Genomic DNA, 24911 nt, shown 5'->3' with positions numbered 1-24911 from the left:
TCCGTTCTTTCGCCGCCAGAGCTTCCACTTCAAATGCATCGGACGTCTATTGCTGTCCTTGCAGAGTCTTAAAATTCCAAATGATGTTTTATTTAATTTAAAGTAACCAAAACTTGGCACATTAAAACTAAATCCACTAGGAGGCACCCAAGTAATAGACCTGTACGTGACTGTAAAAAAGTTGTATCTCAGGAGAGATGGATTTAAGGCCGCCAGATCTTGGTGGATTTCACAATTGGCTTTAAACATAATAACAAAAAAGAGCTCCAGCAAGGCTAAACACCTGTTTTCCCAAGGTCAAAGTAACATCCTTGAATGAGACAATGAAAAATGATCAACTATTTATATCCAACGCATTAATTTTTCTCACAGGATTACTAAAAGTAAACATACAAAAGACTAAGTAACATTTATCCGACTTTAAGGCTAAGGTGCAAGTTCATTTTTTTTGCTATCATTATTTAATTTTGGCTTGTTTAAATGATTAGTTGTTTATGTTGTGCGTACCTGCTACAATTTTCAGTTCTCATTATTATTCTGAATTTAACTTGCAGCAGGGCTTCGTCCGGGGATTTTTTTTTTGTTTTCTGCTCAGTATGAGAGCAATGCGGGTTTAATCGAGGGGAAACTAATTTGTGGGAAAGAAGTTATTATTTATTTACTTTTAACAAAAAAAAAAAAAAACGTGTAATGTATACATATTAGTGCCTTGAGAAAGAGTTGACGCGAGTTCCTTCTAATTAAAGCTGGTGTTTGCCTTAGTCAACTTGCGAGGAATGATTTGAAATACAAATAGTGTTAATGAAGAGATTTGTATAATGAACTGCCATTTGAAAGCATTTCCTTTCCTGAATTAAAAAACAACAGATTTCCTTTCAAAGAGTCGACGCCTTAACAATAAGGAACAGACGTGGTCATGAATAGCAATATAAGTTTGCAATGTCACCCCGGGCTTGTGTGGGTTTTACCCGGGTACTCCAAAACATAAACACTAGGTCAGTTGGGGAGTTTAGGAGGATCTAGGCAAGGAAGATGATCTTTAAAACCTCCAGACTACTGAGGGACTGTGTGATAACCTCAGTCTCAGTCTGCAGAAATTCCCCATCTTGTGGACTTTCTTTGTGTGGCTCCAGTTTCTTATCTAGGTCTACAATGTCTTATGTATGTCTTGTGTTTGTCTGTCCAAGAAATTTTCCGAATGCGAGATAAAATAAAGTTCTAATGTAATCTAATGTACTCTAAAGTACTCTAATGTACTCGAATGTACTCTAATGTACTCTAATGTACTCTAATGTACTCTAATGTACTCTAATGTACTCTAACGTAATCTCATGAAATCTAATGTGATCTGATCGGTTTTGATCTGATCTAATCTAATATAATCTAAATTGCCCTAGGTATGAGGGTGAGTGGGAATGGTTGTCCACCTCCTTGTGCCCTGTGATTGGCAGGCCACCAATTCAAAATATCTTATGATAGGCTCCAGCAACCCCCACAACCCTTGTGAGGTTAAGCAGTAGGGAAAATGAATGAAAACAGTTGTGGGAATTCATGCCACTAGAGTATTTTGTAATCCCAGTTTTGTACTTGTACTCTAATACTATTATTATTGAGCCTATTAGGCCTCCCTGTCGACTGTGACAATTGGCCTCTAGCAACAGATAACGGCGTCCGTCTCATTTTGTTTTGGCTGCACAGGAACTTTGACGACACACTTTAGCTCCCACTTCCGTCCGGCTGGCTGATTCCTCTCGGCACCGCCTCGTCTTTTAGTTGTTGGCCATCTTTCAACTAAATTCAACGATTGTTCTCTCCACGCCATTATGTCCAACAAGGACATTTGCATAGTATTCTATTGGCGTCGGCGCCAACGCTCACGTCCCGAGCGCCGCTTCGACAATACCTGTGCAATCAGCTGCGCATTTTTTGCTTTAGCACGTGAGGCCGCTCACCCACTGGTGCGTGTCTGCGTGAGATGATGTGTGTGATGTGTGGAAGCCAAGCATATTTGCCTCCGAGCTATATCATTTGCATACCTGTCACAGCGCCTCCGCTGGGTGTCAGGTGCACTGATGCGTAGTACTACGTTCCAGTGGCAGCGCCGCTATTTCATGGCTTCCCACTGTTGTGTGGCACACGTCTGAGTGTCAGCTGACAATGAGTGTGTATTTCTGTGAATCCAAAAGCAAACACACAGTCCCAAGCGAGGACAACATGATTAAAATCTTGCACGGACGACTTACGGACTAAATGTACTTTCAAGTTTGGCCAAGTCTTCAAAGTCGAAGATTTCTGCATGACGCATAAACATTTGCACATGAACAAGCACAAGAGGCTTCCAGATGCTGTCAAGCATATTTTGGAATCATTCGAATCATACATTTGTGTTAAAATGTAGAAGGAAAGAGTGACTTTTTGGGATTTTGCTTTTCAAAAATAAAGATCTGATGACAATTGGCAGAATAATTGTGTTTTGCGAGTTATAGTAAAAAAAAATACAGTATATTAGTATACACCTTCAGATTGTTTTGTTTATATTCTTGGTGGAGGAACTTAAAGTACTTAAAGTAAACATTTGTAACGTAGTAATATCAAACAAGGGAGGAATAAGGCAAAAGTTGCATAGGTTTAAAAATAGCAAAATTAATATGCATTTTCTACATCACAGTTACTGATCAAGGGGGTCATTTGAAATTGAATGAGAGTGAGGGTACAAACTTATTTACCTAACTAAGTTTAGTCTGCCGTACACGTTTTTGGAGTAAAATACTAGATTGAAATATTAGGCAATTAGACTAGTAAGGTCAACATCCTGATAAAGTGCATTTGGTGTGCTCATCAGCATTATTCACTCCTCATAAAAATGTAGTTGAATAATGAAAAGGCCGAGGTCTTTATTATAAATTACTTCAAATTTACATACCGGTACCGTAATACATCTCTTGAAAGGTGACTCTTCATTTCATATCATTTGTCTTTCATTTGATGAATATGAATTTGGCCTGTAGTGACGATAAGAGGTGTTTAAATGATTCTCAAACAATGGCTTTTAAAACTTTTTTTCCCCTCACATTTACCACAACCTGCTTTTGGAAAGAGGTGTGCAGGAAATACTTTGTTCATATTTATAATCACTTTAAAAAAAAATACCAATCGGAAATAGTAGAAAGTCAATTCCATGTCTGTAAATGGTTGTAGTTTACCACACCAAAAGGCACATATAAAGCCATTTAACTATTAAAAAAGTGTAAAACGTCAACTAGCCTAAAAATTAAACTTTCCCAGAGTTTGCATGTTCTCCATCGGCTTGTGTGGGTTTTCTCCGGGTACTCCAGTTTCCTCCCACATCCCCTAAAACAGCATGCTTTCACCCTATAATTGCCCTGTGAACCTGGTAAGGATAAACAGCCCGGAATATGAGCGAATAAAATTCAATTCCAGCCAATAACAGACCACGCCAACACTTTCCATGCCAAACGTGCTTCTTACCTGCTCTATAATTATCCTCATCATCCTCTTCATCATCATTATAATCACACTTACACTAGTATGGCACCTCACATGATCATTAGTTACACGTGAATTCAACCATTTCTCCAATATTTTATGAAATGACCTTTCTACCCAAAGGTGGGGCACGAGAGAGATGGCTTTACTTTGCTAATGGTTCTACACATGTAAGCAAACGTAGGAGGGCACTAAGGGAAAGAAGCGCACCGGCGCGTGAGCTACGCACACAAGCACGCGTTCAGGTAGCGGATGATTAGAGGACAAAGAGAAGGCAGACAAGGATAGAGGTTGTCCCTGCTGTTTCGAAGAAGAGCATTCTCAGCTTGACTAGATGATATAATGAGCTGTTGTGTTCTGCGTGATGAGACGAGAGGAAAGGACAAACTGGAGGAGAGAGGGGGACACGAGTGGCGGTCGGTCCTCTTTGAAACTGTGACAAAAGTGTGAGATGTTAAGAGGCCAGTTTAGGAGAAGGACGATAAAGTGGACCTATAAGTGGCTATTGTTTATTTGTTATGTTAGTTTATGTCTCTCTGGGGTTTTAGGAGTAAAGGTGGGAAAGGTGCGCATGTGTGTTTGGGGGTGTGTAAAGGAGGGAAGAACGGAGGTGCTAAAGGTCTCTGTTGATGATTTGTACGCTTCATCGAGCAAAGCGCCGGGGCGGAAAAAAACGACATGGTCGCTTCCTTCAACCTGCCTGACCCCAATCTACAGCCTGCACTGTGTCCCCTTGTGCAGCTTGCCTACCACACAAGACCCTGCCTCAATGTGACCCTCACCTTTTGGTGACCCTCCCTTTTTCATAAAGGAACACACCTCCACTTGACTGGAAAACACAAATGATGAAAAAAGTCAGCGGCAAGAGGCCCATTTGACATTGAGTAGAAATACTGACCAGATCTCATTTGATGGGACCAAAGACTTTAGGTGACAATGGAATGGCACCATTTAGCCAACTTGACATCACTACATTTTAAATGGAGGGTTGGAAAAGTATGGCCTGTGGGCCATTTGTGGCCTGATCTATTTTAGATATTTTACCAAGAATTTGAAGCATAATCAATTCTATAGTGGTTTTGTTTTCCCCATAAAACGGTATGGTAGAAATACATGGATTATTATTTTTCATTTATCCCAATTAAGTTATTCATGACATATGATGAAAATGTAAATCAAAATATCATTTAAAAAAGCCAACATAAATAATATCTTTAAAAAAGAAAATTGAATTCATCATAATATAGCGGATTGTGTCTAGACAGTTCTAATATTATGATGAAAACAACACCCAAAGTTTTACAGAAAATGTCAAATAATTAAAATTGTTCAAGAAAATAGAAAGAGCTTTATGGGTCCGTGGTGAGAAAAAGTTTGGGAACCGCTGGTTTAGAAAACTCTCAAATTCAAGCTTTTTTCTTTCTGTTACCCCTTTAAAATCTCCTAAAAAGTAGTCTTACTCTCAAACGCCTGTTTCTTACCTAATTTCCAGCTAAGCAATAATCAAATGAGGCCGAGGCACAATGCATTTCAGCCATAACTAATTGATCAAAGATTCAAAGATCAGAAAGACCTCAGCGCAATGTCAATTAAGCAGCAAAGTGGATGTTTACAAAGGGACTAAACACTTCTTCTGTGTTGGTTTGAGAGTGTCCGGCACTAGAGGGCACTCAGGCTACATCCACAAGCAACCAGCTTTCCCACAGCAGGACCATTTTGCTCCATCACACGTCGGATTTCTTATCACTCCCCTCTAAAGCGCTTGCCAAGATCCCAGTAGCGCTCCAGTCTGGAGAAGGTCACCTGAAGGGAAAACTTCCTCCTCCTATCAGTGGGCATTAAGACACGGGCGACCTTCAGCGGGCGCATCGCGCCGCCCCAACGATTGAATTTGACGGGAGTCTTGTTTGCTTTGTTGTTCTATTCTATTGTTTAGGCCAATCAAAGCGCCACCTGAGCCTGACGGAACAAGCCCGGCCGGCGGTCTTCTGGAGCGCCTTTGTGAATGAAATCAATACACGGCAGCTATCGCGTTCCCTGTTTTAACTCTGCGCATCAGTCACAACAAGCCATGACAAAAGAGCAACGCGCCTTTTGTAGTGAGCGCACCTGACCTGACGCCAGCGCGTGTACATTGTCACTTTGGTGACACGTCGACAACTAATTACCAGACACAAAAGGAACGTCGGCAAGGGCTGTCTTCACTAGCGTGAAATGAACAGAAAAGACACACCAAAGGATACACGTTTCCTCACTGTAGGCCACGGGAACCGTGGTGCCGGGGGTCATGTAGCTGTAGAAAGACACCTCCAGAGTGTAGCAGTAGGACGTGTCATCGAGAAGCCCGCCGAGGAAACGTCTACCGGTGCCGGCCTTCACCACGTCGCGGTTAAAGGACGTGCTGGACTGTAAAGGAAGACAAAAACACACGGGGGATGAGATAAAACAACTTCTGCTTTGAATTCTTGGCTCAATACAACTCGTAGTTATAAAAAAAACTCTCCATGGGATTCTCTTCCTGAAGAGACGGAATAGTACACAAAATTGAAAATCTGTTTAGATGGATTTTTTTAAATTTGATGTACATTTTGGCGCCCAAGTAATTTGGCTTTTTCAAAATGATTCATTTAAATAAAAACAGGGAAATCAGTTATACTTACACATATGTCATAGCACTTTGACTTTCTAACTTTGCTTGTCCAAACGTTTGTTGGACCAATAAGGTTGTCAAAATCCCTTAAAAACAGCCATCTCTCACTTTTATTGCAAAATTCTTGATGTCCCCCCCCCATCTAATGTCATATAATATATGTACTTTCTGGTTTAATTTGTAGATTGGCTTTATTCACGGTCTATGTTCAACATGGTTGCCAAACTTGGTGGGAGTGTGTTGGCCAGAGGAAGAGGCTCAAATAGAACTAATTGGTCAACAAATGTCCTAAAAAAATCAATAAATCGATTAGCAATGGGAAAAAAAGTAGTTTTCAGCTCTACTATACAACATTTACGTATCTTGGGAAGACCATGTGTGTACATTTGTTTATGTGTGTTCCATTAACTGTCACTCTGCACTGCTTTGCTGAAATGCAAAATCTGCAGCCACCAGAGGGACTTTGTCATTATAGTGTTGTGCTGCAGCAGCAGTGCATTGTGGGCGGTGCTGAAAGGGCAGCAAGGCCAATGTAGAAGAAGAGGGATGACCCCTGGGCCAGATGTCCCACTTGCAATATACAGCCTGGACTCATTCGCTTCCTGCTTTATTCCCATACATTTCCCGCCGGCCCATGCCAAACTCAACTCATTTAAACATATATATATATATATATACATTCAATCTATCCGGGCTATATCTGGGTTTGTAGGGCCGTAGGAATACTCACAAAGGAGAAGTCGTGGGCATTGTGGCACAGCAGTCTGGGAAAGACGGCCTGTCTCTGGACACGTTCTTCGTCCTCAAACACGTTGCCGTACATGAAGCCGTTCAGCATGGTGGAGTGGGCATGGACGTCGATGTAGAACTCCAAGCTAACAGTCTGAAAAACATTAAAAAACAAAGTGATGAGAAGAAAAAACAGCAGGTGACTTTTTGGGACTGTGATTGTAATGGCTGGACTTTAACTCAGGGAAAATAACAATAACAAACATATAATAAGGAGCACATTGTTCCACGCTATTCATTAATGTTGGGGAATCGAACCCTCCATTTTTAGAACTGATGCCGCTAACCAATCATACACTGTTCCAGGCTAAAAAAAAAAAAAAAAAAAACTGAAATATTTCATATATATGAGGCTTTTCAACCTTGTGCAAAAACTAATTCAGTTTTGGGGTTTATTTATTCAAGTGGACAAAACACTTGGTGACTAATGGCGACATGACATCTATTTAGGGGAGGCTACAATTTGTGACTGCTACCATTTGGAGTGATCCTTTCAAAATCACAAATGTGGGAATATCATTTCATTTGAAATGTGAAGTGGAGTAGTAATGGCACACAGGGCAATCCCATTTTTAGAAAGATTAAAGGAGAGAAATGTCAACATTGGCAAAAGAAAAATAACACAACATTTGTAGATGAGTATACTAATCCAAATCACACATTTCAACCTAAAAAAAAAATGGAAAGTTTTATTTAGTAGTGCTTCTCTGTGTGAGCATTTTTTGGTGCTAATTTAAGTTTGCCACGATTACCAAGTCGGTGGAGGATTTTCAGGGAAATTTGATTAAAATTATATTCAAAAGGGGGTCTTTTTAATGTCGTGAGTTAGGATTATTCATTTCACCACTTTGAAAGTACCAAAAAAAGTCTGAATTCTTTTGACAACATTATTTCGCTGTTGCTAATCAATGAGTATCAATGAAAAGATGCATGCAGAAGAGTCTAATGAAGAAAAAATATGATTTAAATAGGCAGAGAGCCATTTACACCCATCAAAAGATGGCTCCCGAGCCATAGGTTCCCTACCCCTGGATTAGGGTATGTTAGTGCACAAACAGTGCTAACCATGTGGATCCATATTCTTTGTGTATCCTTAATATTGGCAACAACAATTACATTCCAGTATGATGTCTGACAGCTCCCCCATCCCACAGTGCCGCACGTAGGAAAAAAAAACTGGGATGTGTTCACGACAAGGGCACGAGTGCAAACTGGAGTACACTTGAACACCTCTTTCATTTTTCCTCTTTCCCCACTGCTTTTTACCTCTCATTGCACATTCAGAGGCACACTTTATACTCTATGCTTGCAGAAAGTGAGTGGGGGGCAGTAAGATAGTGAGGGAGAAGGCAGAGAGGTGGAACAACTAAAACAGAGAAAACAAGGAGCGAAAACAGAGCGAGGAGGTGGGGGGGGGGGGGGGAGGCGGGGAGTGGAGCAGAGACGGCAAGAGAGGAAATACAAGCGGCAAAAAGGCCAACACGGAAATAAAAAGCATAGAGATGTGTGTGGAGGCGTGCAGAGAGATTGACAGGTTAGAGAGACAGAAAGAGAGCGAGGGATGCGGTTCCTGGGCGGCCCGGGCGATGCGCGGTGGTGGCGGCGGCGGCGGCCTGGCGTTTGAAATTCCGCTCACAGCCGATGCAATTTCCTGGCGGTGGCTGCGCTGTCAGCTGCTTGGCTGGCTGGCGGTGAAATATGGTGGCTGGGAGTTGGCCACTAGCGGCCCCCGACAACCTGATGGATGGAGCCCAAGAGGAGAGAGGGAACGGCGGCTGGGGAAAGGAGGAGGAGGAGGAGGAAGGAGGAGGTAGAGGAGGAGGAGGAGAAGGGAAGACAGTGAAGAAGGAAAAGAAAACAGGCTGGGAAAAGGAGCAATGCTTGTAAATGCAGGGCAAAGGTAATATATCCAGACAAAGAGATAAAAAAGGAGAGAGATAAGGAAAAATAGAGCAAATATGAAAATATGAGTCAGCGGGCAATCTGGCTCCGTTAAGGCTGGAGTTGCCTGCAAACGGGCCAAGTTCTAGTTTGGGGAAAGCAGCCTCATTATCCCTCCTAACCGGCTCCCGCATCCTCGTGGAAGGAGAAGGGCGCACAAAAAGAGGGAATGGTAGAAGGCAATGCAGGAGAGCCAGCACATATGAGTAGGAAAATGAATAGTTGGCCTCTTGTGAGTGTTTTCAAAGACATCCATCATTGTGATGGTCACTATTTGTCAATGCTATACATTGGTTTGAGAGAGCATTACCTTAAATAAACAATAATTCAAATAAAAAGGAAAATTGCCGCTAACATGGCACAAAAAGTAAATCTTAAGTGCATACCAAAGTAAGTCTTACATCGCAAGTATTAACATTTCAAGACAAAATTGTCCCAAAATCATAGTCTAAGAGAGTTTTGTTAGTGTTTTTCCCCCTCTAAGTACATCATTTTGATTAGGAAATACTCCAACTGACTTTGACCCTGGATTTAATCCTGTCACGTGAATGCCCAGGACTTTCCGCCATGGTTTTTGCCACTTTTACATGGAAGTTGAGCACTCCTGCTGACAACCTTCAACTTTTTACATCACTTCTTCGCCCAATCTAGCCAGATTTCTTCAAGCATGACTACAAAAGTGTATTTTTAGTTCAACTACGCTATGGCATGGAATGACAAAAGGATGGTTCCATTCCAAGGAGGAGCCAATACACTGGTCAAAACAGACAAAAAATGCATTTTGTGTGGAAGAAATGTTGGACAATTTCAATTAATTCTAACCAGGTTTGTCCCCTGATTGAGTTCTCCTTCACACCATTCCATAAAGGACAGTTATGAAGCCGTGGCCTCATAAATAACCGCCCACCACAATGTCACGTCCAAGCATACTACAATGCTCGCTTAATGTGCTGTCAATCAACGAGAGACAGTTTAGAGGCCGCCTACTGTGATTGATGCTTCAATTAGCAACCCTCTCTGACCTACAGAATTGTTCATTTGAAATTGTAATTAAGCAATTAAGGGCAATTAAGAAACAGACACAGCTGAATGAAAGTCAAAAGACAATTTGAGAGGGTGAGCGAGTGGTCCGGCGAGGGAGCCAAAGCTCCAAATGAAGGCGTTGCTTGCTTGCGTCAAGAGACAAACAAAAGATGGAGGCTCAAAACTCCGGGGGAAAAATGCTCCACTTGTGGGGAACTTGAGGTGGCCGTAAACACTTTGGTGTAAATCCAAGAAGGTCAAATGAATGAATTTTGTCTTACAAGTGCTTATCTGCTGCATGTTAATTAAGGCGGGGTGCGGTGAGTGCAGTGAGAGCCATAAACGCCCAGCTTATCCGTACACGGGGAGGGGAAAAAAAAGGAAAAAGAGCTGATTGAAGCAGGATTACAAGCTCGGGAATAAAGCCCTTTGCATCAGCAGCGTACCTTTTGGAGGAGAACGGAAAGTTCCGCTCGTTCAGAATGAAAAGAAGGACCAAAGTTAATCTCGCGGCCCATGTAAGGTTTTATATTAACATTTAAATATGGACTGCAGTGCCTATGGGAGGTTAGGCAAGTGTGACGGCCACAACTGAAAAGAATCTTATTTAATAAATTGAAAAACAGCAAATGTCATTTATATCTAATAGTGAAGTAAAAGGGAAAAAAGGACAGTATTTTAAGAAAGTGGCTGGGCAGAGTACAGATGAACACAAAAAAATGCTTGTACAATTTTAGCCAATCAAATGCAAGTATTTCAGATTACCTGCCTGACTTTATGACATCATTAATACCCATTATTACACGTACCTGCGCTGAGTAAATCAATGTTATTGTAAAAAGGCTTAACTGACATCACAAAGTGAGAAAGCTTCCATTGATGGCCCAAAAATAGTGAAATGCGTAAAAATAAATCTAACAAGTAGGGACACCCAGAGAAATGGATGGATGAACCTGATTGGCTGACACAACTGACAAGAACAGATGGAGATAAAAAACGACAACAATTTGACAAGACATGAATACGAGAAAGGCGGTACAGTGGAAGAGTGTTTAGCATTCTCTGCTCTGGCGTTCTAGTGTGAAGTTTGCATGTTCTCCCCGGTGCCCTTGTGGGTTTTCTTCGGGTTTCCGACTTCCTCCCACATCCTCCAAAAACATGTATGGAAGGCTAACTGATTTTCCAAATGCTCTGTACCCAGTGTGTGTGTGTGAGTGTGTGTGTGTGCGTGAATGGTTGGTCTATATGTGCTTTGCGATGATTGGCTGGCAACCAGTTCCAAGTATACCCCAAATTCTGCTCATTGTTAGCTACGATAGGCTCCGACATCGCCAAGACCCTTTGTAAGGATAAGTGATTCAGAAGAATGAATAAGAGAAAGTGAACCATAAGTGAAAGCAAAGCCAAAATGAAACAAAACGAGACATTCAAAATGCACCAGTCCTCAAACGCAGACCATGACCTTAAAACTAGCCAACATCTTTTGTTTTTTTCATTTGCTGTATGAGTTGCATTGTTTAAATGACCGATGGAAAGAATCTGTCACTTTAACATGCAAAATTACACAAGCAGCATACCTTGGTTTCAAAGAACCAATTGCCCATGATTCGTGACCCTCTAATGATGTCACAGTGACAAAACATGGCAGATGGTGTGACCCGTTTTGGGGGTGAGAGTAAATGACACAAAACCTTTCTCCTCCGTCTCTCTCCATCACACTTTCCTCTATTTCATGTCAACCTGGATCGTGTTCTCATATTGATGATGGTATTTATCTGCTTATGCACGGTAAGGTGACATGTAATCAGGCTGAACGGGTGCAGACGCTGCCCATTGCTTCAGGGCCTCTCCATATTTGCGTGAAAACTCATAAGAAGGAGGCGACGAGACACCGTATGGAATGGTGTAACTGTAACACGTCGACAAGACCTGCTGGTCTTTAACGGGCAACTAAAACGGCAAATGGTTTGATCTGCCAACACATTTCCATATTAAATTAGAATTGATATTTAAACATTCCCGTCCTATATCATGCAACATCAACATACCCTGATGAAATGCCAGATAGACACTGTTCACGGCTGGCATAGAAAATGTGCAATAGTAGTTACTTTCTAAAACAACTTTTTCTCAAAGGCATCCCATTTGTTGCTAGTTGGTTGGTGTAGGGGGGTTTATAATGTTTGGACCAAATCAAAGGGTGGGTCAATGTTGTGTTGGGAACATATTACTAAACTGTGGGGACTGTTTACAAGACTGTGGGTAGAGTTTACTAAACTGTGGGTACAGATTAAGAAACTGTGGGTAGAGTTTACTAAACTGTGGGTACGTACTGTTTACGAAACTGTGGATAGAGTTTACTAAATTGTGGGTACGTACTGTTTATGAAACTGTGGGTACGTACTGTTTACGAAACTGTGGGTACGTACTGTTTACGAAACTGTGGGTACGTACTGTTTACGAAACTGTGGGTAGAGTCTACGAAACTGTGGGTACGTACTGTTTACGAAACTGTGGGTAGAGTTTACTAAATTGTGGGTACTGTTTACGAAACTGTGGGTATAGATTACGAAAGAAACTCTGGGTAGAGTTTACTAAAACTGTGGGTACTGTTTACGAAACTGTGGATACTGTTTACAAAACTATGGGTACTGTTTACAAAACTGTGGGTAGAGGTGACTAAACTGTGGGTACAGTTTACTAAATAAACTGTGGGTACAGTTTAGTAAATAAACTGTGCGTTCACTTGTATATATAATCTGTGAGTAGAGCTATGGATTTTTTTTCTCTACCCTAGCACCTGGGGGGCTTTGAGGGCTTCAACCCTAGCCAGCGTTTGTATTATACTTATGCAAATAAGAAAGTTCAACCCAGTGTCCGAGCCAGCGCAATGCAGACATTTATTTATACGCAGTGAAAATATATAACGTGTAAACAATAAATATCGAGATCCCTTAATCATATTTTTGAGGGAAGTTCAAGTTACAGAAAGGTTCACAGTCAGTGTGTGAAAAATCCTGTAATGAATGAATATGTCTAATTATACAGTATTATGTATATGGAAATATATTCCATCAGGTCAGGGTCTTTAAAGACAAATGAAACTGTTGGGAACAATGAGAAATAGGAATAGAAAATGTTCAGTAGGTAGGAAGGTCAGCATTTGGAGAGATTTCAAGGTGCAAAATTCATCACCCAGCTTTGACAGGAGCTAATGTATTTGTTTTGGGGAGAAAATTAATTTTCTAATATTAAAAAGGTCATGGAGAAGCCAGAGTAACAATGACCTCTGTGTCATCTTTAACAAATTATCCAAAATGGCGCTGTCAAATTGGCGGGGAAGCATCAGGCAGTGATGAATGCTTTTGGTAATCAGCCAATCAAACCGAATTCTTCTTCTGCATTTGATAAATGAGCTGGAAAAGCAATGCTTTAGCGGGGAGATGGGTCCATTTGTTTCTCTGGACGCTTTTCTCTTTTTTTTCCCTTCCATTTTCTCTTTTATCCCTCTCCATTTCTCTCTTTCATAACAAACAACACGCTAGCTTGGGAACAGATTATAGCTCCTTGCATCACTGCCTCGTTCAGACACTTTTTTTGCCGCTGACCAATCCTCAGCTGCAGATGGTAAATGATGGAATTTCATCAAACTGCTTTTGCCATCAGATGGATGCGGATGAGAGGTATGACTGGGCCGTTTACAAGTATTATAAATAAAATGCTCGCTTGTCACAGGCGTTTAAATCACTCACTGCCTTTAATGGCGTTAAACGTCAAATACATTTTAAATTGGGAGAGCTGTGATTGAGTGATCATGTTTCAATGAAATGACAGCGTCCAATTCAAGTGAACTAGGAGGGTTGGCAGTGATGTATTGTTGCCGAGTCCCTCATAGAAAGGGGGGGGGGGGTGATTGCCACATCTAACAGTCTGTTTTCAAATTTTGCTTGAGACTTGAGATTACTTTAGAGCCACAGCCGTGAGACACTTTGATTTAGGAATATTATATTTATTTTTCTAGTTCTTAAATATATAGATGTGTATAGTGTGTATTTGCATTTATTTCTATTCATTATTATATATGTATATTTTTTACAGGGAAAACTATAAGATATTCACATTTCCACTCATATTAACATGACTGTACCTGTACAGATTATTTGTACATAATCGCCATTAGTGCCATTAGTTTTTAAATTTGGTTAACTAAGGTGACATCAGCGTATGTAACAGTATTTTCCCAATTCAGGCGTTTGTGTTGGCCTAGAACTACTTGTGTGTGTGTGTGTGTGTGTGTGTGTGTGTGTGTGTGTGTGTGTATGTCTCATCGTTTATCTTCCACCTCCACAAGGGACTAAAGATGGAAATTAGCCTTTGGCTATAAACTTACATATTTACATATATATGTTCATTAACATGAATATGTATGTTCATAAATATGTACTGTCCCTTTATTAAATGAATCAAAATCAGTTCATTAGACCATAAAATCTACCTACCATATTGGAAGATTGGCATAGAAGGCAACAAAAAACCCACCAACAACAAAAAAAACGGTGATATTCAGAGAGTATCATGGCTGACTCAAAGAATTCAGTTTATCAAACACCACCTGTTGCCTTCTGGCAGGCATGGCAAGACCATCGGTTGTTTGCTAGCAGTAAGTCCTTGAGTTATTGGCCTCATCATTTGGACGCATACATGCAGAGAATGCAGTGGTACTACGTCGACTTGCTCTACAACATCTGAGCTGGGACACATATATCAGCGGTCAATCTCCCAACTGGCTTCTGCTTTTGTTGTGGCTGTCTGGTTTGTGTTGTAATTCTTGGTTATAGCATGACAAATTACCTGAAAATTGGAGCTTTTCCTTCATTCCCCGCGCCCTCCTACTCCCATGGTCTTCACTTGACAAATAATCAAACTGATTTAGCGGTGAGCGCAGGGAGGCCCGTTGTTATCTCAGGCCGACTGCGCTGCCATAACTGCTGCTGATCTCCTGCTAATGGAGCCCCCGGCCCTAGCGGACCCCGTGCCTGCTGTGTGAAATGAGCATGAATGGAGGGCAGCGGCAAAGAGGCCTCCTGGCAGCGCACTTGGCATTGACACTGGCATGAGGGAGCCACACACATGACTGGTGTGTCTAATGGGATTATAGGAGCTGCTGCGAGACAGACAAATAGACAAGAACCTCCAAATTAGCTCTTGGACTTCAGGCAATTATCAGGGACACACTCTCTTAAAGGAGGCTGCAGAGGTGATTGGTCACAGTAAAGAGTGATGTGGCAACAAGAGGTCAATTGCATTGCTGGTCCGTTTATGAGAGTAAACTAACAATCCATACTGAAATCACCAGCAGACAAACCAAGGAATTCTGTTGGCTTGTCGAAGACGTCGGAATTCAATCCAAGCGGTTGACACCGTAAAATGTGGTTAAAACAATAGCGGAATGGACTAAGAATGAACAACTTCATTAGATTTGGGGTTGGATAATCATAGCAGTTAAGTACAATACTATATACCGTATTTTACGGACTATAAGTCGCACATTGTTTTCCTATTTTGGCTTGTCTTGCAACTATTACTAATACACGCAAGTTTTGTTTTGTTGGGAAATCCCCTGCTTTAAACAAATCGTACATACATTCTGATAGCATGCAATTACTGTGTGAATGACAGCAACGAGTGGATCCCGCTGCCATGACAGCGTTTATTGATCAACGTGTCAGCGCTGGAGGGGAAAAAGGTTAATCTGCGTGATGCCAGCCCTACGCCTCACCCCATCTCTGGCCTGCCCCTCGTCCCGCCTCTCTTATCAGGCTTAGAAGAGTGTACCAAAGGGGAGCATATTCCCAGGACACTCACTGACCTTCAGTAATCCCACCAACCTGCTCCTCTGCTTATAATTACGGTCAGAAACAAAGAGGGAGGAGAAAAAAAAAATGGCCTGCGTAGCCTTTTGACGGCGGTGGAATAAAGCAAGCAAAGTTGCTACAGTATAAGATTCTGAATGGTCAGGAGAGCTACGCTGACATTCTGGAGGTGCTGACGAGCCTATCCTGTTTCCCAACAGCGCACAAGCGTAAACAAGATTGGGGGAAACATGCTGAACCAAGCAGGGAGAGGGCACACTGTACATATTTGGATCATCAGGCTAAGCTATGTTCACCGTGGACCGAATGCAGGTATACAGCCAATCCAAGGTCAGATTTAAGTAGTGTTAGCCTCAAAGTGTAGAAAATTGCATATACTACAGTCGAGTATTCAATTGTTCACACTAGTGATTACAGCTGAGATTTACTTTACGGGTGAATAAAGAAAGGACAATTTAAATCTCCTCGGTGAACTTTCCCAAGATTATATTATAATGGCATTTTTTTTCTTTTTAAGATTTTCATCTTGTGATACTACAGGCAATAAGTAAAAATGGAAAAATATATAAATAATTGGTCAGCACTTCATAATTTGGGCATGACACCTTTTTATGTTGCCGGAGGACCCTTTCACACAAAGCCTTGCGTGAATGTAAAAAGCCTCAGAGGGTCTTTATTAGTACATTTGAACTTCTTTAGTAAAGTGGTGTCAAAATTGGGGCCAGTATTATAAAAGAGCCCCAGAGGGAACATATGTTTGCCAGAGTGGGGGTGTATACATGGTGGGGTTTGAGGGTGTGTGTGTGTGTGTGTGTGTGTGTGTTTGTGTTTGCTTACTCACCGGGTCTTGGCTCATGTGAACTATGAGTTGCTTGACAGCATGTAGCGTTGGGTGTGCCCATGGAGAGGGGTCCTGCCAGTGGCGATTGAGGTCAAAGCCCATTAGCGAACACCTGAGGGGGGGAAAAGAATGCTCACGATGGTTTCTTTTTCATGGGTTTAGGTTTATTTTTATTGTATTTTTTTTTTAAACTAGCTTCGGTTTCTTTTTAAGTGCAGGATTCAAAAGGAACAACATATTACAACTCAACATCCCAAAAAGTTTTTTCAAAACTTCAGTCATGTAACTGAAGTGTGAAAATTTAGCTTTTGGGGATAAAACAAAGTATTTTGTCTCTTTAAATGGTTTAACTTTAGTTAGTTTTGTGAAAGCGCAAGTACTGCATCTGTGAAAACACTGGTAATTTATGCATTTTAGGCTCACAATTCCTCCCCAAAACAAAAGAAGTTGACGTGCCTCCACTGCCTCAGTTCAATAAAGTTACCAAACACTGTCCAAAGCATTACCAACAGATTGCACTGAGTATTTATAGCTACTTTGTGAGATGCCTTTGCTAGTTGTCATCTTGCACCTCTTCTGTATAGCTGACATTTGGCGAAAGGGTTAGCTGCGTGAGAGTTACTCATACTGCGTGGCCAAATGAGCCTAGCATACAGCAAAATACTGGTTCTAGGTTAACTCCCATCGATTTTTTTTCTCCACATGCGTTCATCGCCACTCTCCGCTACGATGGCATTTGGCGGCATGTCTGCGAGGGCCCCTGACGACGGCCGGATCGGTCGGTGGGTTGCGGCCTACCCCCGTCTGTCGACATGCTTATCAACGCTCCCCTTTGAGCGTCCTCACCGGGGGGGGAAAGCCCTTCGGGCCTTTACAATCACGGCCAAAGACAGATTACCACTACGAGAACCCAGCCGCTAGATGTCACTCACTCACTCAAGCACAATGCACATACGCGTAGAATATTCCGATCCCTATCTTGACGTGCATTAGTATTCCTGTGGCTGGGCACATTAAGTAAAAGGCAATTATGAAGAAGGGAAAGAGTAGTGAATAGACGGGAGAAGGATGCCCACAGAGCTGCGGCGTTGGTGTTAAAAGGACAGAAGGGAAGCGAGCGTGGACGGACGGGCAAAGAGAAGAGAAGAGCCCCACGGCTACATACCATTTCAACAAATGCGCTGCTGTGAGTTCAATGAATTCATTAGGCTCTCTGAAGGTGGAGTTAAGAGGATATTAGCTCAAGAAGCAGGAAATAAAAGTGTGAAATATGGGAGCTGCTTTTAATTAACGGCTGGCATTGAAAGGAGGAATTCATGTGTTTATGGTTTTGTGTCGTCGTGAAAATGGGTTCACGTGAGAGGGTACCTGTAGTTGCCCAGATACACGCCGTCTGGATTCAGCATGGGGACGATTTTGAAGATCACATGATCTCTGAGGAGCTGAGCCACCGGATGCTGGCTCACTAGGAAGTCAATCACACCTATAGAACACACATTGGAGAACAAAATGCTTGTAAGAGGGAAAAAAAAGCCTTCTGGCTGCCTAAATCATCCCCCCAAAAAACACCAACATACAAATGGCAATCAAATATGAAATAATATGGGCACATTAATTATTCATTCATTCATTATCAATACTGCTTGTCCAAGTCACAGTCGTGGGGTGCTGGAGCCTATCCAAGCTGATGTTAGGCAAAAGACAGATTACATTCTAGACTGGTCGCCAACCATTCACATTCACAATCACAACAACACCAAGTGGCAATCGATCCCATGCTACCTGTCAGGTGAACTACTACACCATTGGGAAAAGTGGGGTTACTTACGATTCCTATAATAAATAAATGAGACAGTCATATTTATAAAAGACATCCTATAAAATGAGTCATGAAATTGCTAGAAAGGGCATTTTTTTAAAGTATTTAGAATGAAATAGACCAATTTAAAGTCAAAGAAAAGCCAGTAATTGAATTTTTAAGAAACAAAATCTGGGTAATACTGCTTGAGTTGAATTTGACAGCAACTGGAGCCTAAATCGATACAAATGGGATGAAACGGGGCAGTTCTGGAAACAACCAGACGGATGCTTAACAAGTTAGCGTGATCCACAAAGAGTAAACCTGCCCCCCCTCACCTGAGTCAGATCAAAGCAGCCGGGGGCAGAAAGTCATAAAAAAAATCCAGTAGAAATTGTCTTTCAAGGAAGGAATTTCCCATAGGTGTAAAATGTTTTTTTATTAGTTTGGAGTGTTCCGCTCAAACGGCAAAACAATGCATCACTTGGCCGAGAGATGTTCACTTTATATGCACTAATATCATATACAAACATAGATCTCACATCGCAGGGTCTTATAGTATTGTATGTTGAGGCATATTGGCCTGAAAAAAAGTCATGTGAACTAAGTCATGAACTCTTATTGGCCAAATGTATGATATTGAGTACATGAATTTTGAGCAATGGGAATAGTTTTTCCCCAGATAAAGTGTATCCTAAATGTATTATACAATTTATGACGATCTATAATCGTAACGCTATAGTATTTTTGCTCGTTAATTTGCTGTCTATTATTTAGTGTTTTAAAGGGTTAGATTGGTTATCATTTGTTCGGATGGAGTGAATAAACACAAAATTTGAAATGCCAATATCTTCACAAACATTGACATTATAAAAATGTGTGTTTTTTTTTTTTTTAAAACCTCATGACGTCCAATCACTTTTAACAACGTTTGTTCATCTCCCAGTCAAAATGTACTGGCCATCTATCATTGTCAATAGCAATTAATTGACACTTAATATTCTAAAGTTAAGCGACCTGATGGTTATGGAGTTTGCATATTATCCCCCGGGCTTGTGTGGGTTTTCTCCGGGATACCCCAGTTTCCTCCTAGGTACCAAAAAATATGTGCTTGGCTGGCTGATTGATTGCTTAAGTGCACACAAGAGGGAGCTCCAATGATGAAATATCACCATCTTTCCAGTAGCGCTTTTGTAGTCACGACATTCTTTTGATGCCAACGAAACAATATTGAAATACGATTTACTGCTGTGCGTTTCTCACTTGCACATTTAGCTGATGAAATTCGCTAGTGAGAGCAGTGCAATGGCATCTCAATCACTTCCCCCAATAAGAGTGGGGTGGGGAGGGGGCTTACCTTGACAGACAAACGAAGCAGGAGACTCTCCGGGATGAACGCGAGCCGTGAGGAACACCAACTTCTTCTCCCTCCCTCCGTTGTGATGTTCTAAAGTGCGACAAAGAGGGAAATTCTCGTTAACTAACATTTCAAGATCTTTTTGTTATTCTGTGAAAGCAATCGGCTTCAGGGTAAGCCATCATGGCTGGTCTTTTTTGCGGTCGGTACACTGGAATCAAATATGAGACAATTCAATTGACTTGTGTGTAAATACTGCATAGCTCACAGGATGAGATTTTGATCTCATATGAATCATTTTGATTGAGAATATGTGAGAAGAAATGGTAGAATAAGCAGACAGAGCCCACTTTTCAACCCAAAAAAATCGGAATATTTCATTAAGGTTTTACAGTAGGCTTTAAAATTAGAATTGGGGCTACAAAATAGTATTTTAATGAGCTAATATTTTTTTTTACTGGAATTGCTTTGAATATCATGAGTGAAATATGCTTTTTACCTGAAACCATATCAAAGTCTGATTTTTTTTTAAGTAAAAATGGGAAATTAAACGTCTATTCAAGCATAATAAGAATTTGGAATTGTTGACAATTTTTGTAAAAAAAAGTTTCCTCTAATTATGATTGAATTTTTTTTTCTTATGATCAAAATTTTTTTTTGTTGAATTAATGTCTACATTTGGAACAGCACACAACTGGCATCCTTCTTTTTTTAAAATATGATAAACGATGTTAATGACGAGTTAATGGTAGTTAGCAGAATAATTTCCGGTTGATTAATGGACTAGTTAAATACGTTTTTCAGCTTTGGAATAATAAGGCAGTGGCGCTGTGTGATTTCTCCCATGCGGCACATCATCAAAAAAAAAAGTGACGATAGTAATGAGAAAAAAGTGAAGATTAAATACAGTCAGGAAAAGAAAAAAAGAATATTATACTGATTGCAGGGATAAAATCAAGTCATGCACTTTACACACAAAGTACATAGACCCTCAAATAAATTCCTTCTATAAACCTTTAAATTCTCCAAATATTGTAATTACTGTCATATCGGGTTTATAGGGTTAATCCTGCAGCATTTTTTTAAGTAAAAAAAAAGTGCAACTAAATGCAATTAAAAACACAAGAGTGGAAAGCTGTTAATTGTTGCTGTTTTTGTGCCAGTGTTTCTTCCACTAATCTGTTGCTAATTGATGTGAGTGGATGTGTGCCTCATTGCTATACGCAAACTTAATATCATATTGATTTGCCCGCCTCTTTCTGCTGAGCGGAGAAAATGCTAATTAGCTAAAGGCTAAGCACATGTCCTTCCCTTTAATTGCAATTTAACATCAGAGCTTCATGCATGTGTGTGTGTGGGTGTATAAGTCTCAGCAGGTTGTAAACAAAAAAAATGTTGTTCCATTTAAGTAGTTTCTATCAGATTTTATTGCTGTTTTTCCCCCTCTTTGCCCTTCACAAAGACAAATGGCTTTGCCATTCAAGGGCTGCAACAGAGAAGCTTGGGTTCTTTTTCCTTAAATGTGAGCGCTCGTGGTTCCGGGGCGCCGTTGGATGCTCGGTGTCTGTGAAATGCTATAACACTGAATTTTTATACGTGGGCTAGGAAGCCATTTCCACGGTAGCCCCTTGGAAAACGCAAGGACGCTTTGCACAATATAATGGAAAACGAAGCAATATTTATAACGTTTTCTACATGACAACAACTATGTCATATTATAGTGAATCTCTGAAAAATGGTTGATTACAAGAATATTTATTTATGATTTATAGTGTCTCAATGTCCTCCAATTAAAGAATAGGATAACTTATTGGGAAAAAGTTAGTTGATTAGGTCAATGCAGCTTTCTGGCTATAGAAAGTAAAAGAATGGAGTTTTAAACTAAGTTGGAACTAAAATTTGCCCCCACTGTGGCCCTTTGTGGAATAGTTTGGATATCCCTGCTTTTGTTTAACATTGCCTATCTGTAGATACTCTCAACGCACGCTGGAATGTGTTGTTTTCGGGTGTAACTCCAAAATAGAGAACAAATGAGTCTCTTCCATAAAGTTGGGCAAAGAAGCTAAATGGGGGGCCTTCCTGCATCAATTTGAACGCATGATTAACCTAACTCTGGCTTCGAAAACTGCTTACCAAATGCATATTAGATGCAGGAACACCCAGCAAACATGAATAAGTACTGCAAAACTTTCTGGAGTGACTGCTAACCATTGCTATTATGAGAGAGAACCCAACCAAAAAAAAAACAAAAACAATAACTAACTGAATCTTTAGAACTGTTGTGCTCCCAACATTGTTGCACCACAGTTGACCACTTTCCTGGTCACATTGGTTCCTGAGCCTTTGCTACTTCATCAACGCAATCTCTCACAGGAGGCAAGTGGAGCTTACAATAGATCCACTGCTTATCCCATATTGCTGTCTGTATTTGTCTTTGTGTTTTACTGCATCTTCTAGGGGGCTCTGGCTAATGCTTTCCACACCATTTTTTTTTGTGTTTACTTGCTCATCTTGTGCATTGCTTTGTCACCAGCTGAGCCCAGGCAAACATTGTTGCACTAAATAATGCCGTGTTCCTCCATAGGCCCCCTCGAAACCCAGAGGTGACCTGCACAAAGCAAAGTTAGAAACAAAATGACGGAGTAATGTGTAGTGTTTGGGGCTCGGGAACAAGGTTAAGTTAAGACAAAGTTGTGCATGAGTATTTGCCGACCTGTAGGTGGCACTCATGATTGGTGGCCAGGGTGCGAGGGATATGGTTACTATTCACAACAGTATGCCTGAAATGAGTTATAACTTAGTCACGTATTGGTTGTTTAAAGTCTTTTGACTTATTCCCTCCATTTAACAGGTGTATTTATCAAATGGGAGTGTGAGATCATGTTTCAATGCTTGGACTTCTATGGTACTAAATGACTTCAAATGGGACGTATCTGCTGTTTCGGTATTTGTTTATGCACACAGTATGTTTCTGCACTCATGGGTTCACAACACAATTTAGGTCTAGATTTAAACATTTAACATTAAATAAATATGTAAGCAATTTATTCAAACGTTCCTCTGCTAAATACTTTGAAGAACTGTCTTTGAAAAGATGGAACATTTGATGTTTTTTTTTGCATGAACAAAATGATTTTTTAGAATACATTCTCATTAATATCTTGAATAAGACATTTCCAGGTGATCACAATTTGTTTTTTTAACAGGGTGTGACTAATTTCAGGGAACTGTATTACTTTAATAAAATATTTGTTGCTGAAAATGAAAGAAAACAATGTTTATCCTGCTTCTTTGACGATGTCTTTGTCTACATCCATGTGGAAAAACAAGGACATGTGTATGTTTAAACTGCAGGAATTAGCATCTGGCATACATTTTTCTATGATAAACGACTGTAATGATAACTTAATAGTAGTTGCAGAATAATTTCCTGTTGATTAATGGATTAGTTAAACAAGTTTGTCAGCGTTGCTGTGAATTAATTCTTTTCCCTGCCCTGTGCGCCTCGAAACTGATGAAATTGCAGAAGTGCTTTGTTATTATGAAAGAAAATCATTTGTTTGAGTCTGCACAAGTCATGTTGAGCTTGTGGTTTAGCAAGGCCAAACAGCCTATTTAACATGTGGTTGGGTTATTTGGACTGAGCTGTGTGTGAAGTAGGAGTGTTCGACTGTAGTGTTAAGAAGAAAACAAATACATGAGAAAGTTTAAAAATTGAAAAACCAAGCGAAGATTCACATTGAGGAGGGAAAGCTACGACAATGACTGAGCGAGTCAAAGTAGCGGAAACTCAAATTATGCCCATTCAGCATAATTCTCACCTGCCATTGTCCCGTGCGCCACTCTGCGGAACATTACTGCTCGATTTCGAGCGGCAGGGCAAAAAAATAATAATGAAAGCATGTCCAAGTACGATCAGCTCTGATAAATATGCAAATTGCGTGAAGCAGCAAAGTGGCCGTGGAAGGAGCGAGAAAAAAAAAAAAGACAGAAGTCTATAAAATGTGACAGATATTGAAGGTTACTCTCAATGTGCTGGTCAGCCTTTTGTACACACGCGGCAGCAATTGAAAGTAACTTTGGGCTTGAAATTTGTGAATCGTATGTGACGTGATGTAATTAACTGAATTCACTGTCATCATTTTTGGAAACATTTATCTGCCAAGACCTTCAATGCTGAATTGATCTTAACATATTTTTTAAACAGAATTTAGTTAAAGTTCATGTTTAACTCATTCCTGGCCATTTCTTCTTATAAGGTTTACAATTGGCGGAGTTCTTCAGAAGTGATAGTGAAGATAGATTTTACTGGATTTGGTATATATGTGTATGTATATATGTGCTTAATTATATGTACCGTATTTTCACGACTATAAGGCGCACCGCATTATAAGGCGCACCCTCAATGAATGGCATTTTTTTCATATATAAGGCACACTGTATTATAAGGCGCACTGTCTATTTTGGAGAAAATTCAAGACTTTTAAGTGCGCATTATAGTCGTGAAAATAGGGTAATTGCTATTGACTTCCAGGTATGAAGCACTCACTACACAGTCACCTCTAGAGCCAGCCATTGTTGTTTTGGATTTTTTTTTGTATAAAATCTTGCAGTGGGGGAGGAGCTATAGGATGGAAGATGTTGTAAACTAACATGGCATCTGCATATTTAACAGTATTGTTTCAGGTCAGGCGTTTGTGTTTTTTTTCATATCCGAAAGTGGTGGTTTTTCGTTTTGTTTTTTTCCATATGTAAAGCGCACTGGATTATAAGGCGCACTGTCTATTTTGGAGACAATTTAAGACTTTTAATTGCGCCTTATAGTCGTGAAAATACGGTATGTGTATGTATGTATTTATTAACTTATTACCTATCTATTTATGTCGACAATGCCTTTCCTATTTCTGCATCCTCACCCTCTTTCTACTGTGACCCCGGAATTTCCCAAATACATCCAATCCAATCGATTTATCAATTTGGAGTAAAATCGAAAGACTTGTAAGCAATGATGGCTCAGGTTATAAGAATAACTGGTAACATGTTAGTTTAACAGATACCTATTTAGCACATTTTCCTCCGTTTGTTGAATTACAATAATATACGTGTGTATATATTAGGAAGAAAAAAACTGT

At 40.4% G+C, this 24911-nt stretch overlaps 2 protein-coding genes across 3 annotated transcripts in view; both read right to left on the bottom strand.

Annotated features, from left to right (window-relative positions):
- The window catches only part of agbl4 (AGBL carboxypeptidase 4), a 201305-nt gene that overhangs the window by 5237 nt on the left and 171157 nt on the right, over positions 1-24911 (bottom strand). The window contains exons 7-11 of the mRNA XM_077716531.1: positions 19780-19869; positions 17993-18107; positions 16625-16736; positions 6888-7040; positions 5751-5913 (exon numbers count right to left, since the gene is read on the bottom strand). Coding sequence (XP_077572657.1) covers positions 5751-5913; positions 6888-7040; positions 16625-16736; positions 17993-18107; positions 19780-19869 — 633 coding nt within the window. The remainder of the gene's footprint in view (positions 1-5750; positions 5914-6887; positions 7041-16624; positions 16737-17992; positions 18108-19779; positions 19870-24911) is intronic.
- bend5 (BEN domain containing 5) overlaps positions 19792-24911 on the bottom strand; it is a 32469-nt gene continuing 27349 nt past the window's right edge. The window contains exon 7 of one of the 2 annotated variants that reach the window (XR_013326259.1): positions 19792-19869. The gene's annotated coding sequence lies outside the window, so the exon portion shown is untranslated. The remainder of the gene's footprint in view (positions 19870-24911) is intronic. The other variant, XR_013326258.1, reaches the window with a different exon arrangement.

Source organism: Stigmatopora nigra, chromosome 5, assembly GCF_051989575.1.
Source record: "Stigmatopora nigra isolate UIUO_SnigA chromosome 5, RoL_Snig_1.1, whole genome shotgun sequence".
NCBI lineage: Eukaryota > Metazoa > Chordata > Actinopteri > Syngnathiformes > Syngnathidae > Stigmatopora > Stigmatopora nigra.
The sequence above is the reverse complement of the archived record's forward strand: the minus strand, read 5'-3'. Positions and strand labels throughout refer to the sequence as shown.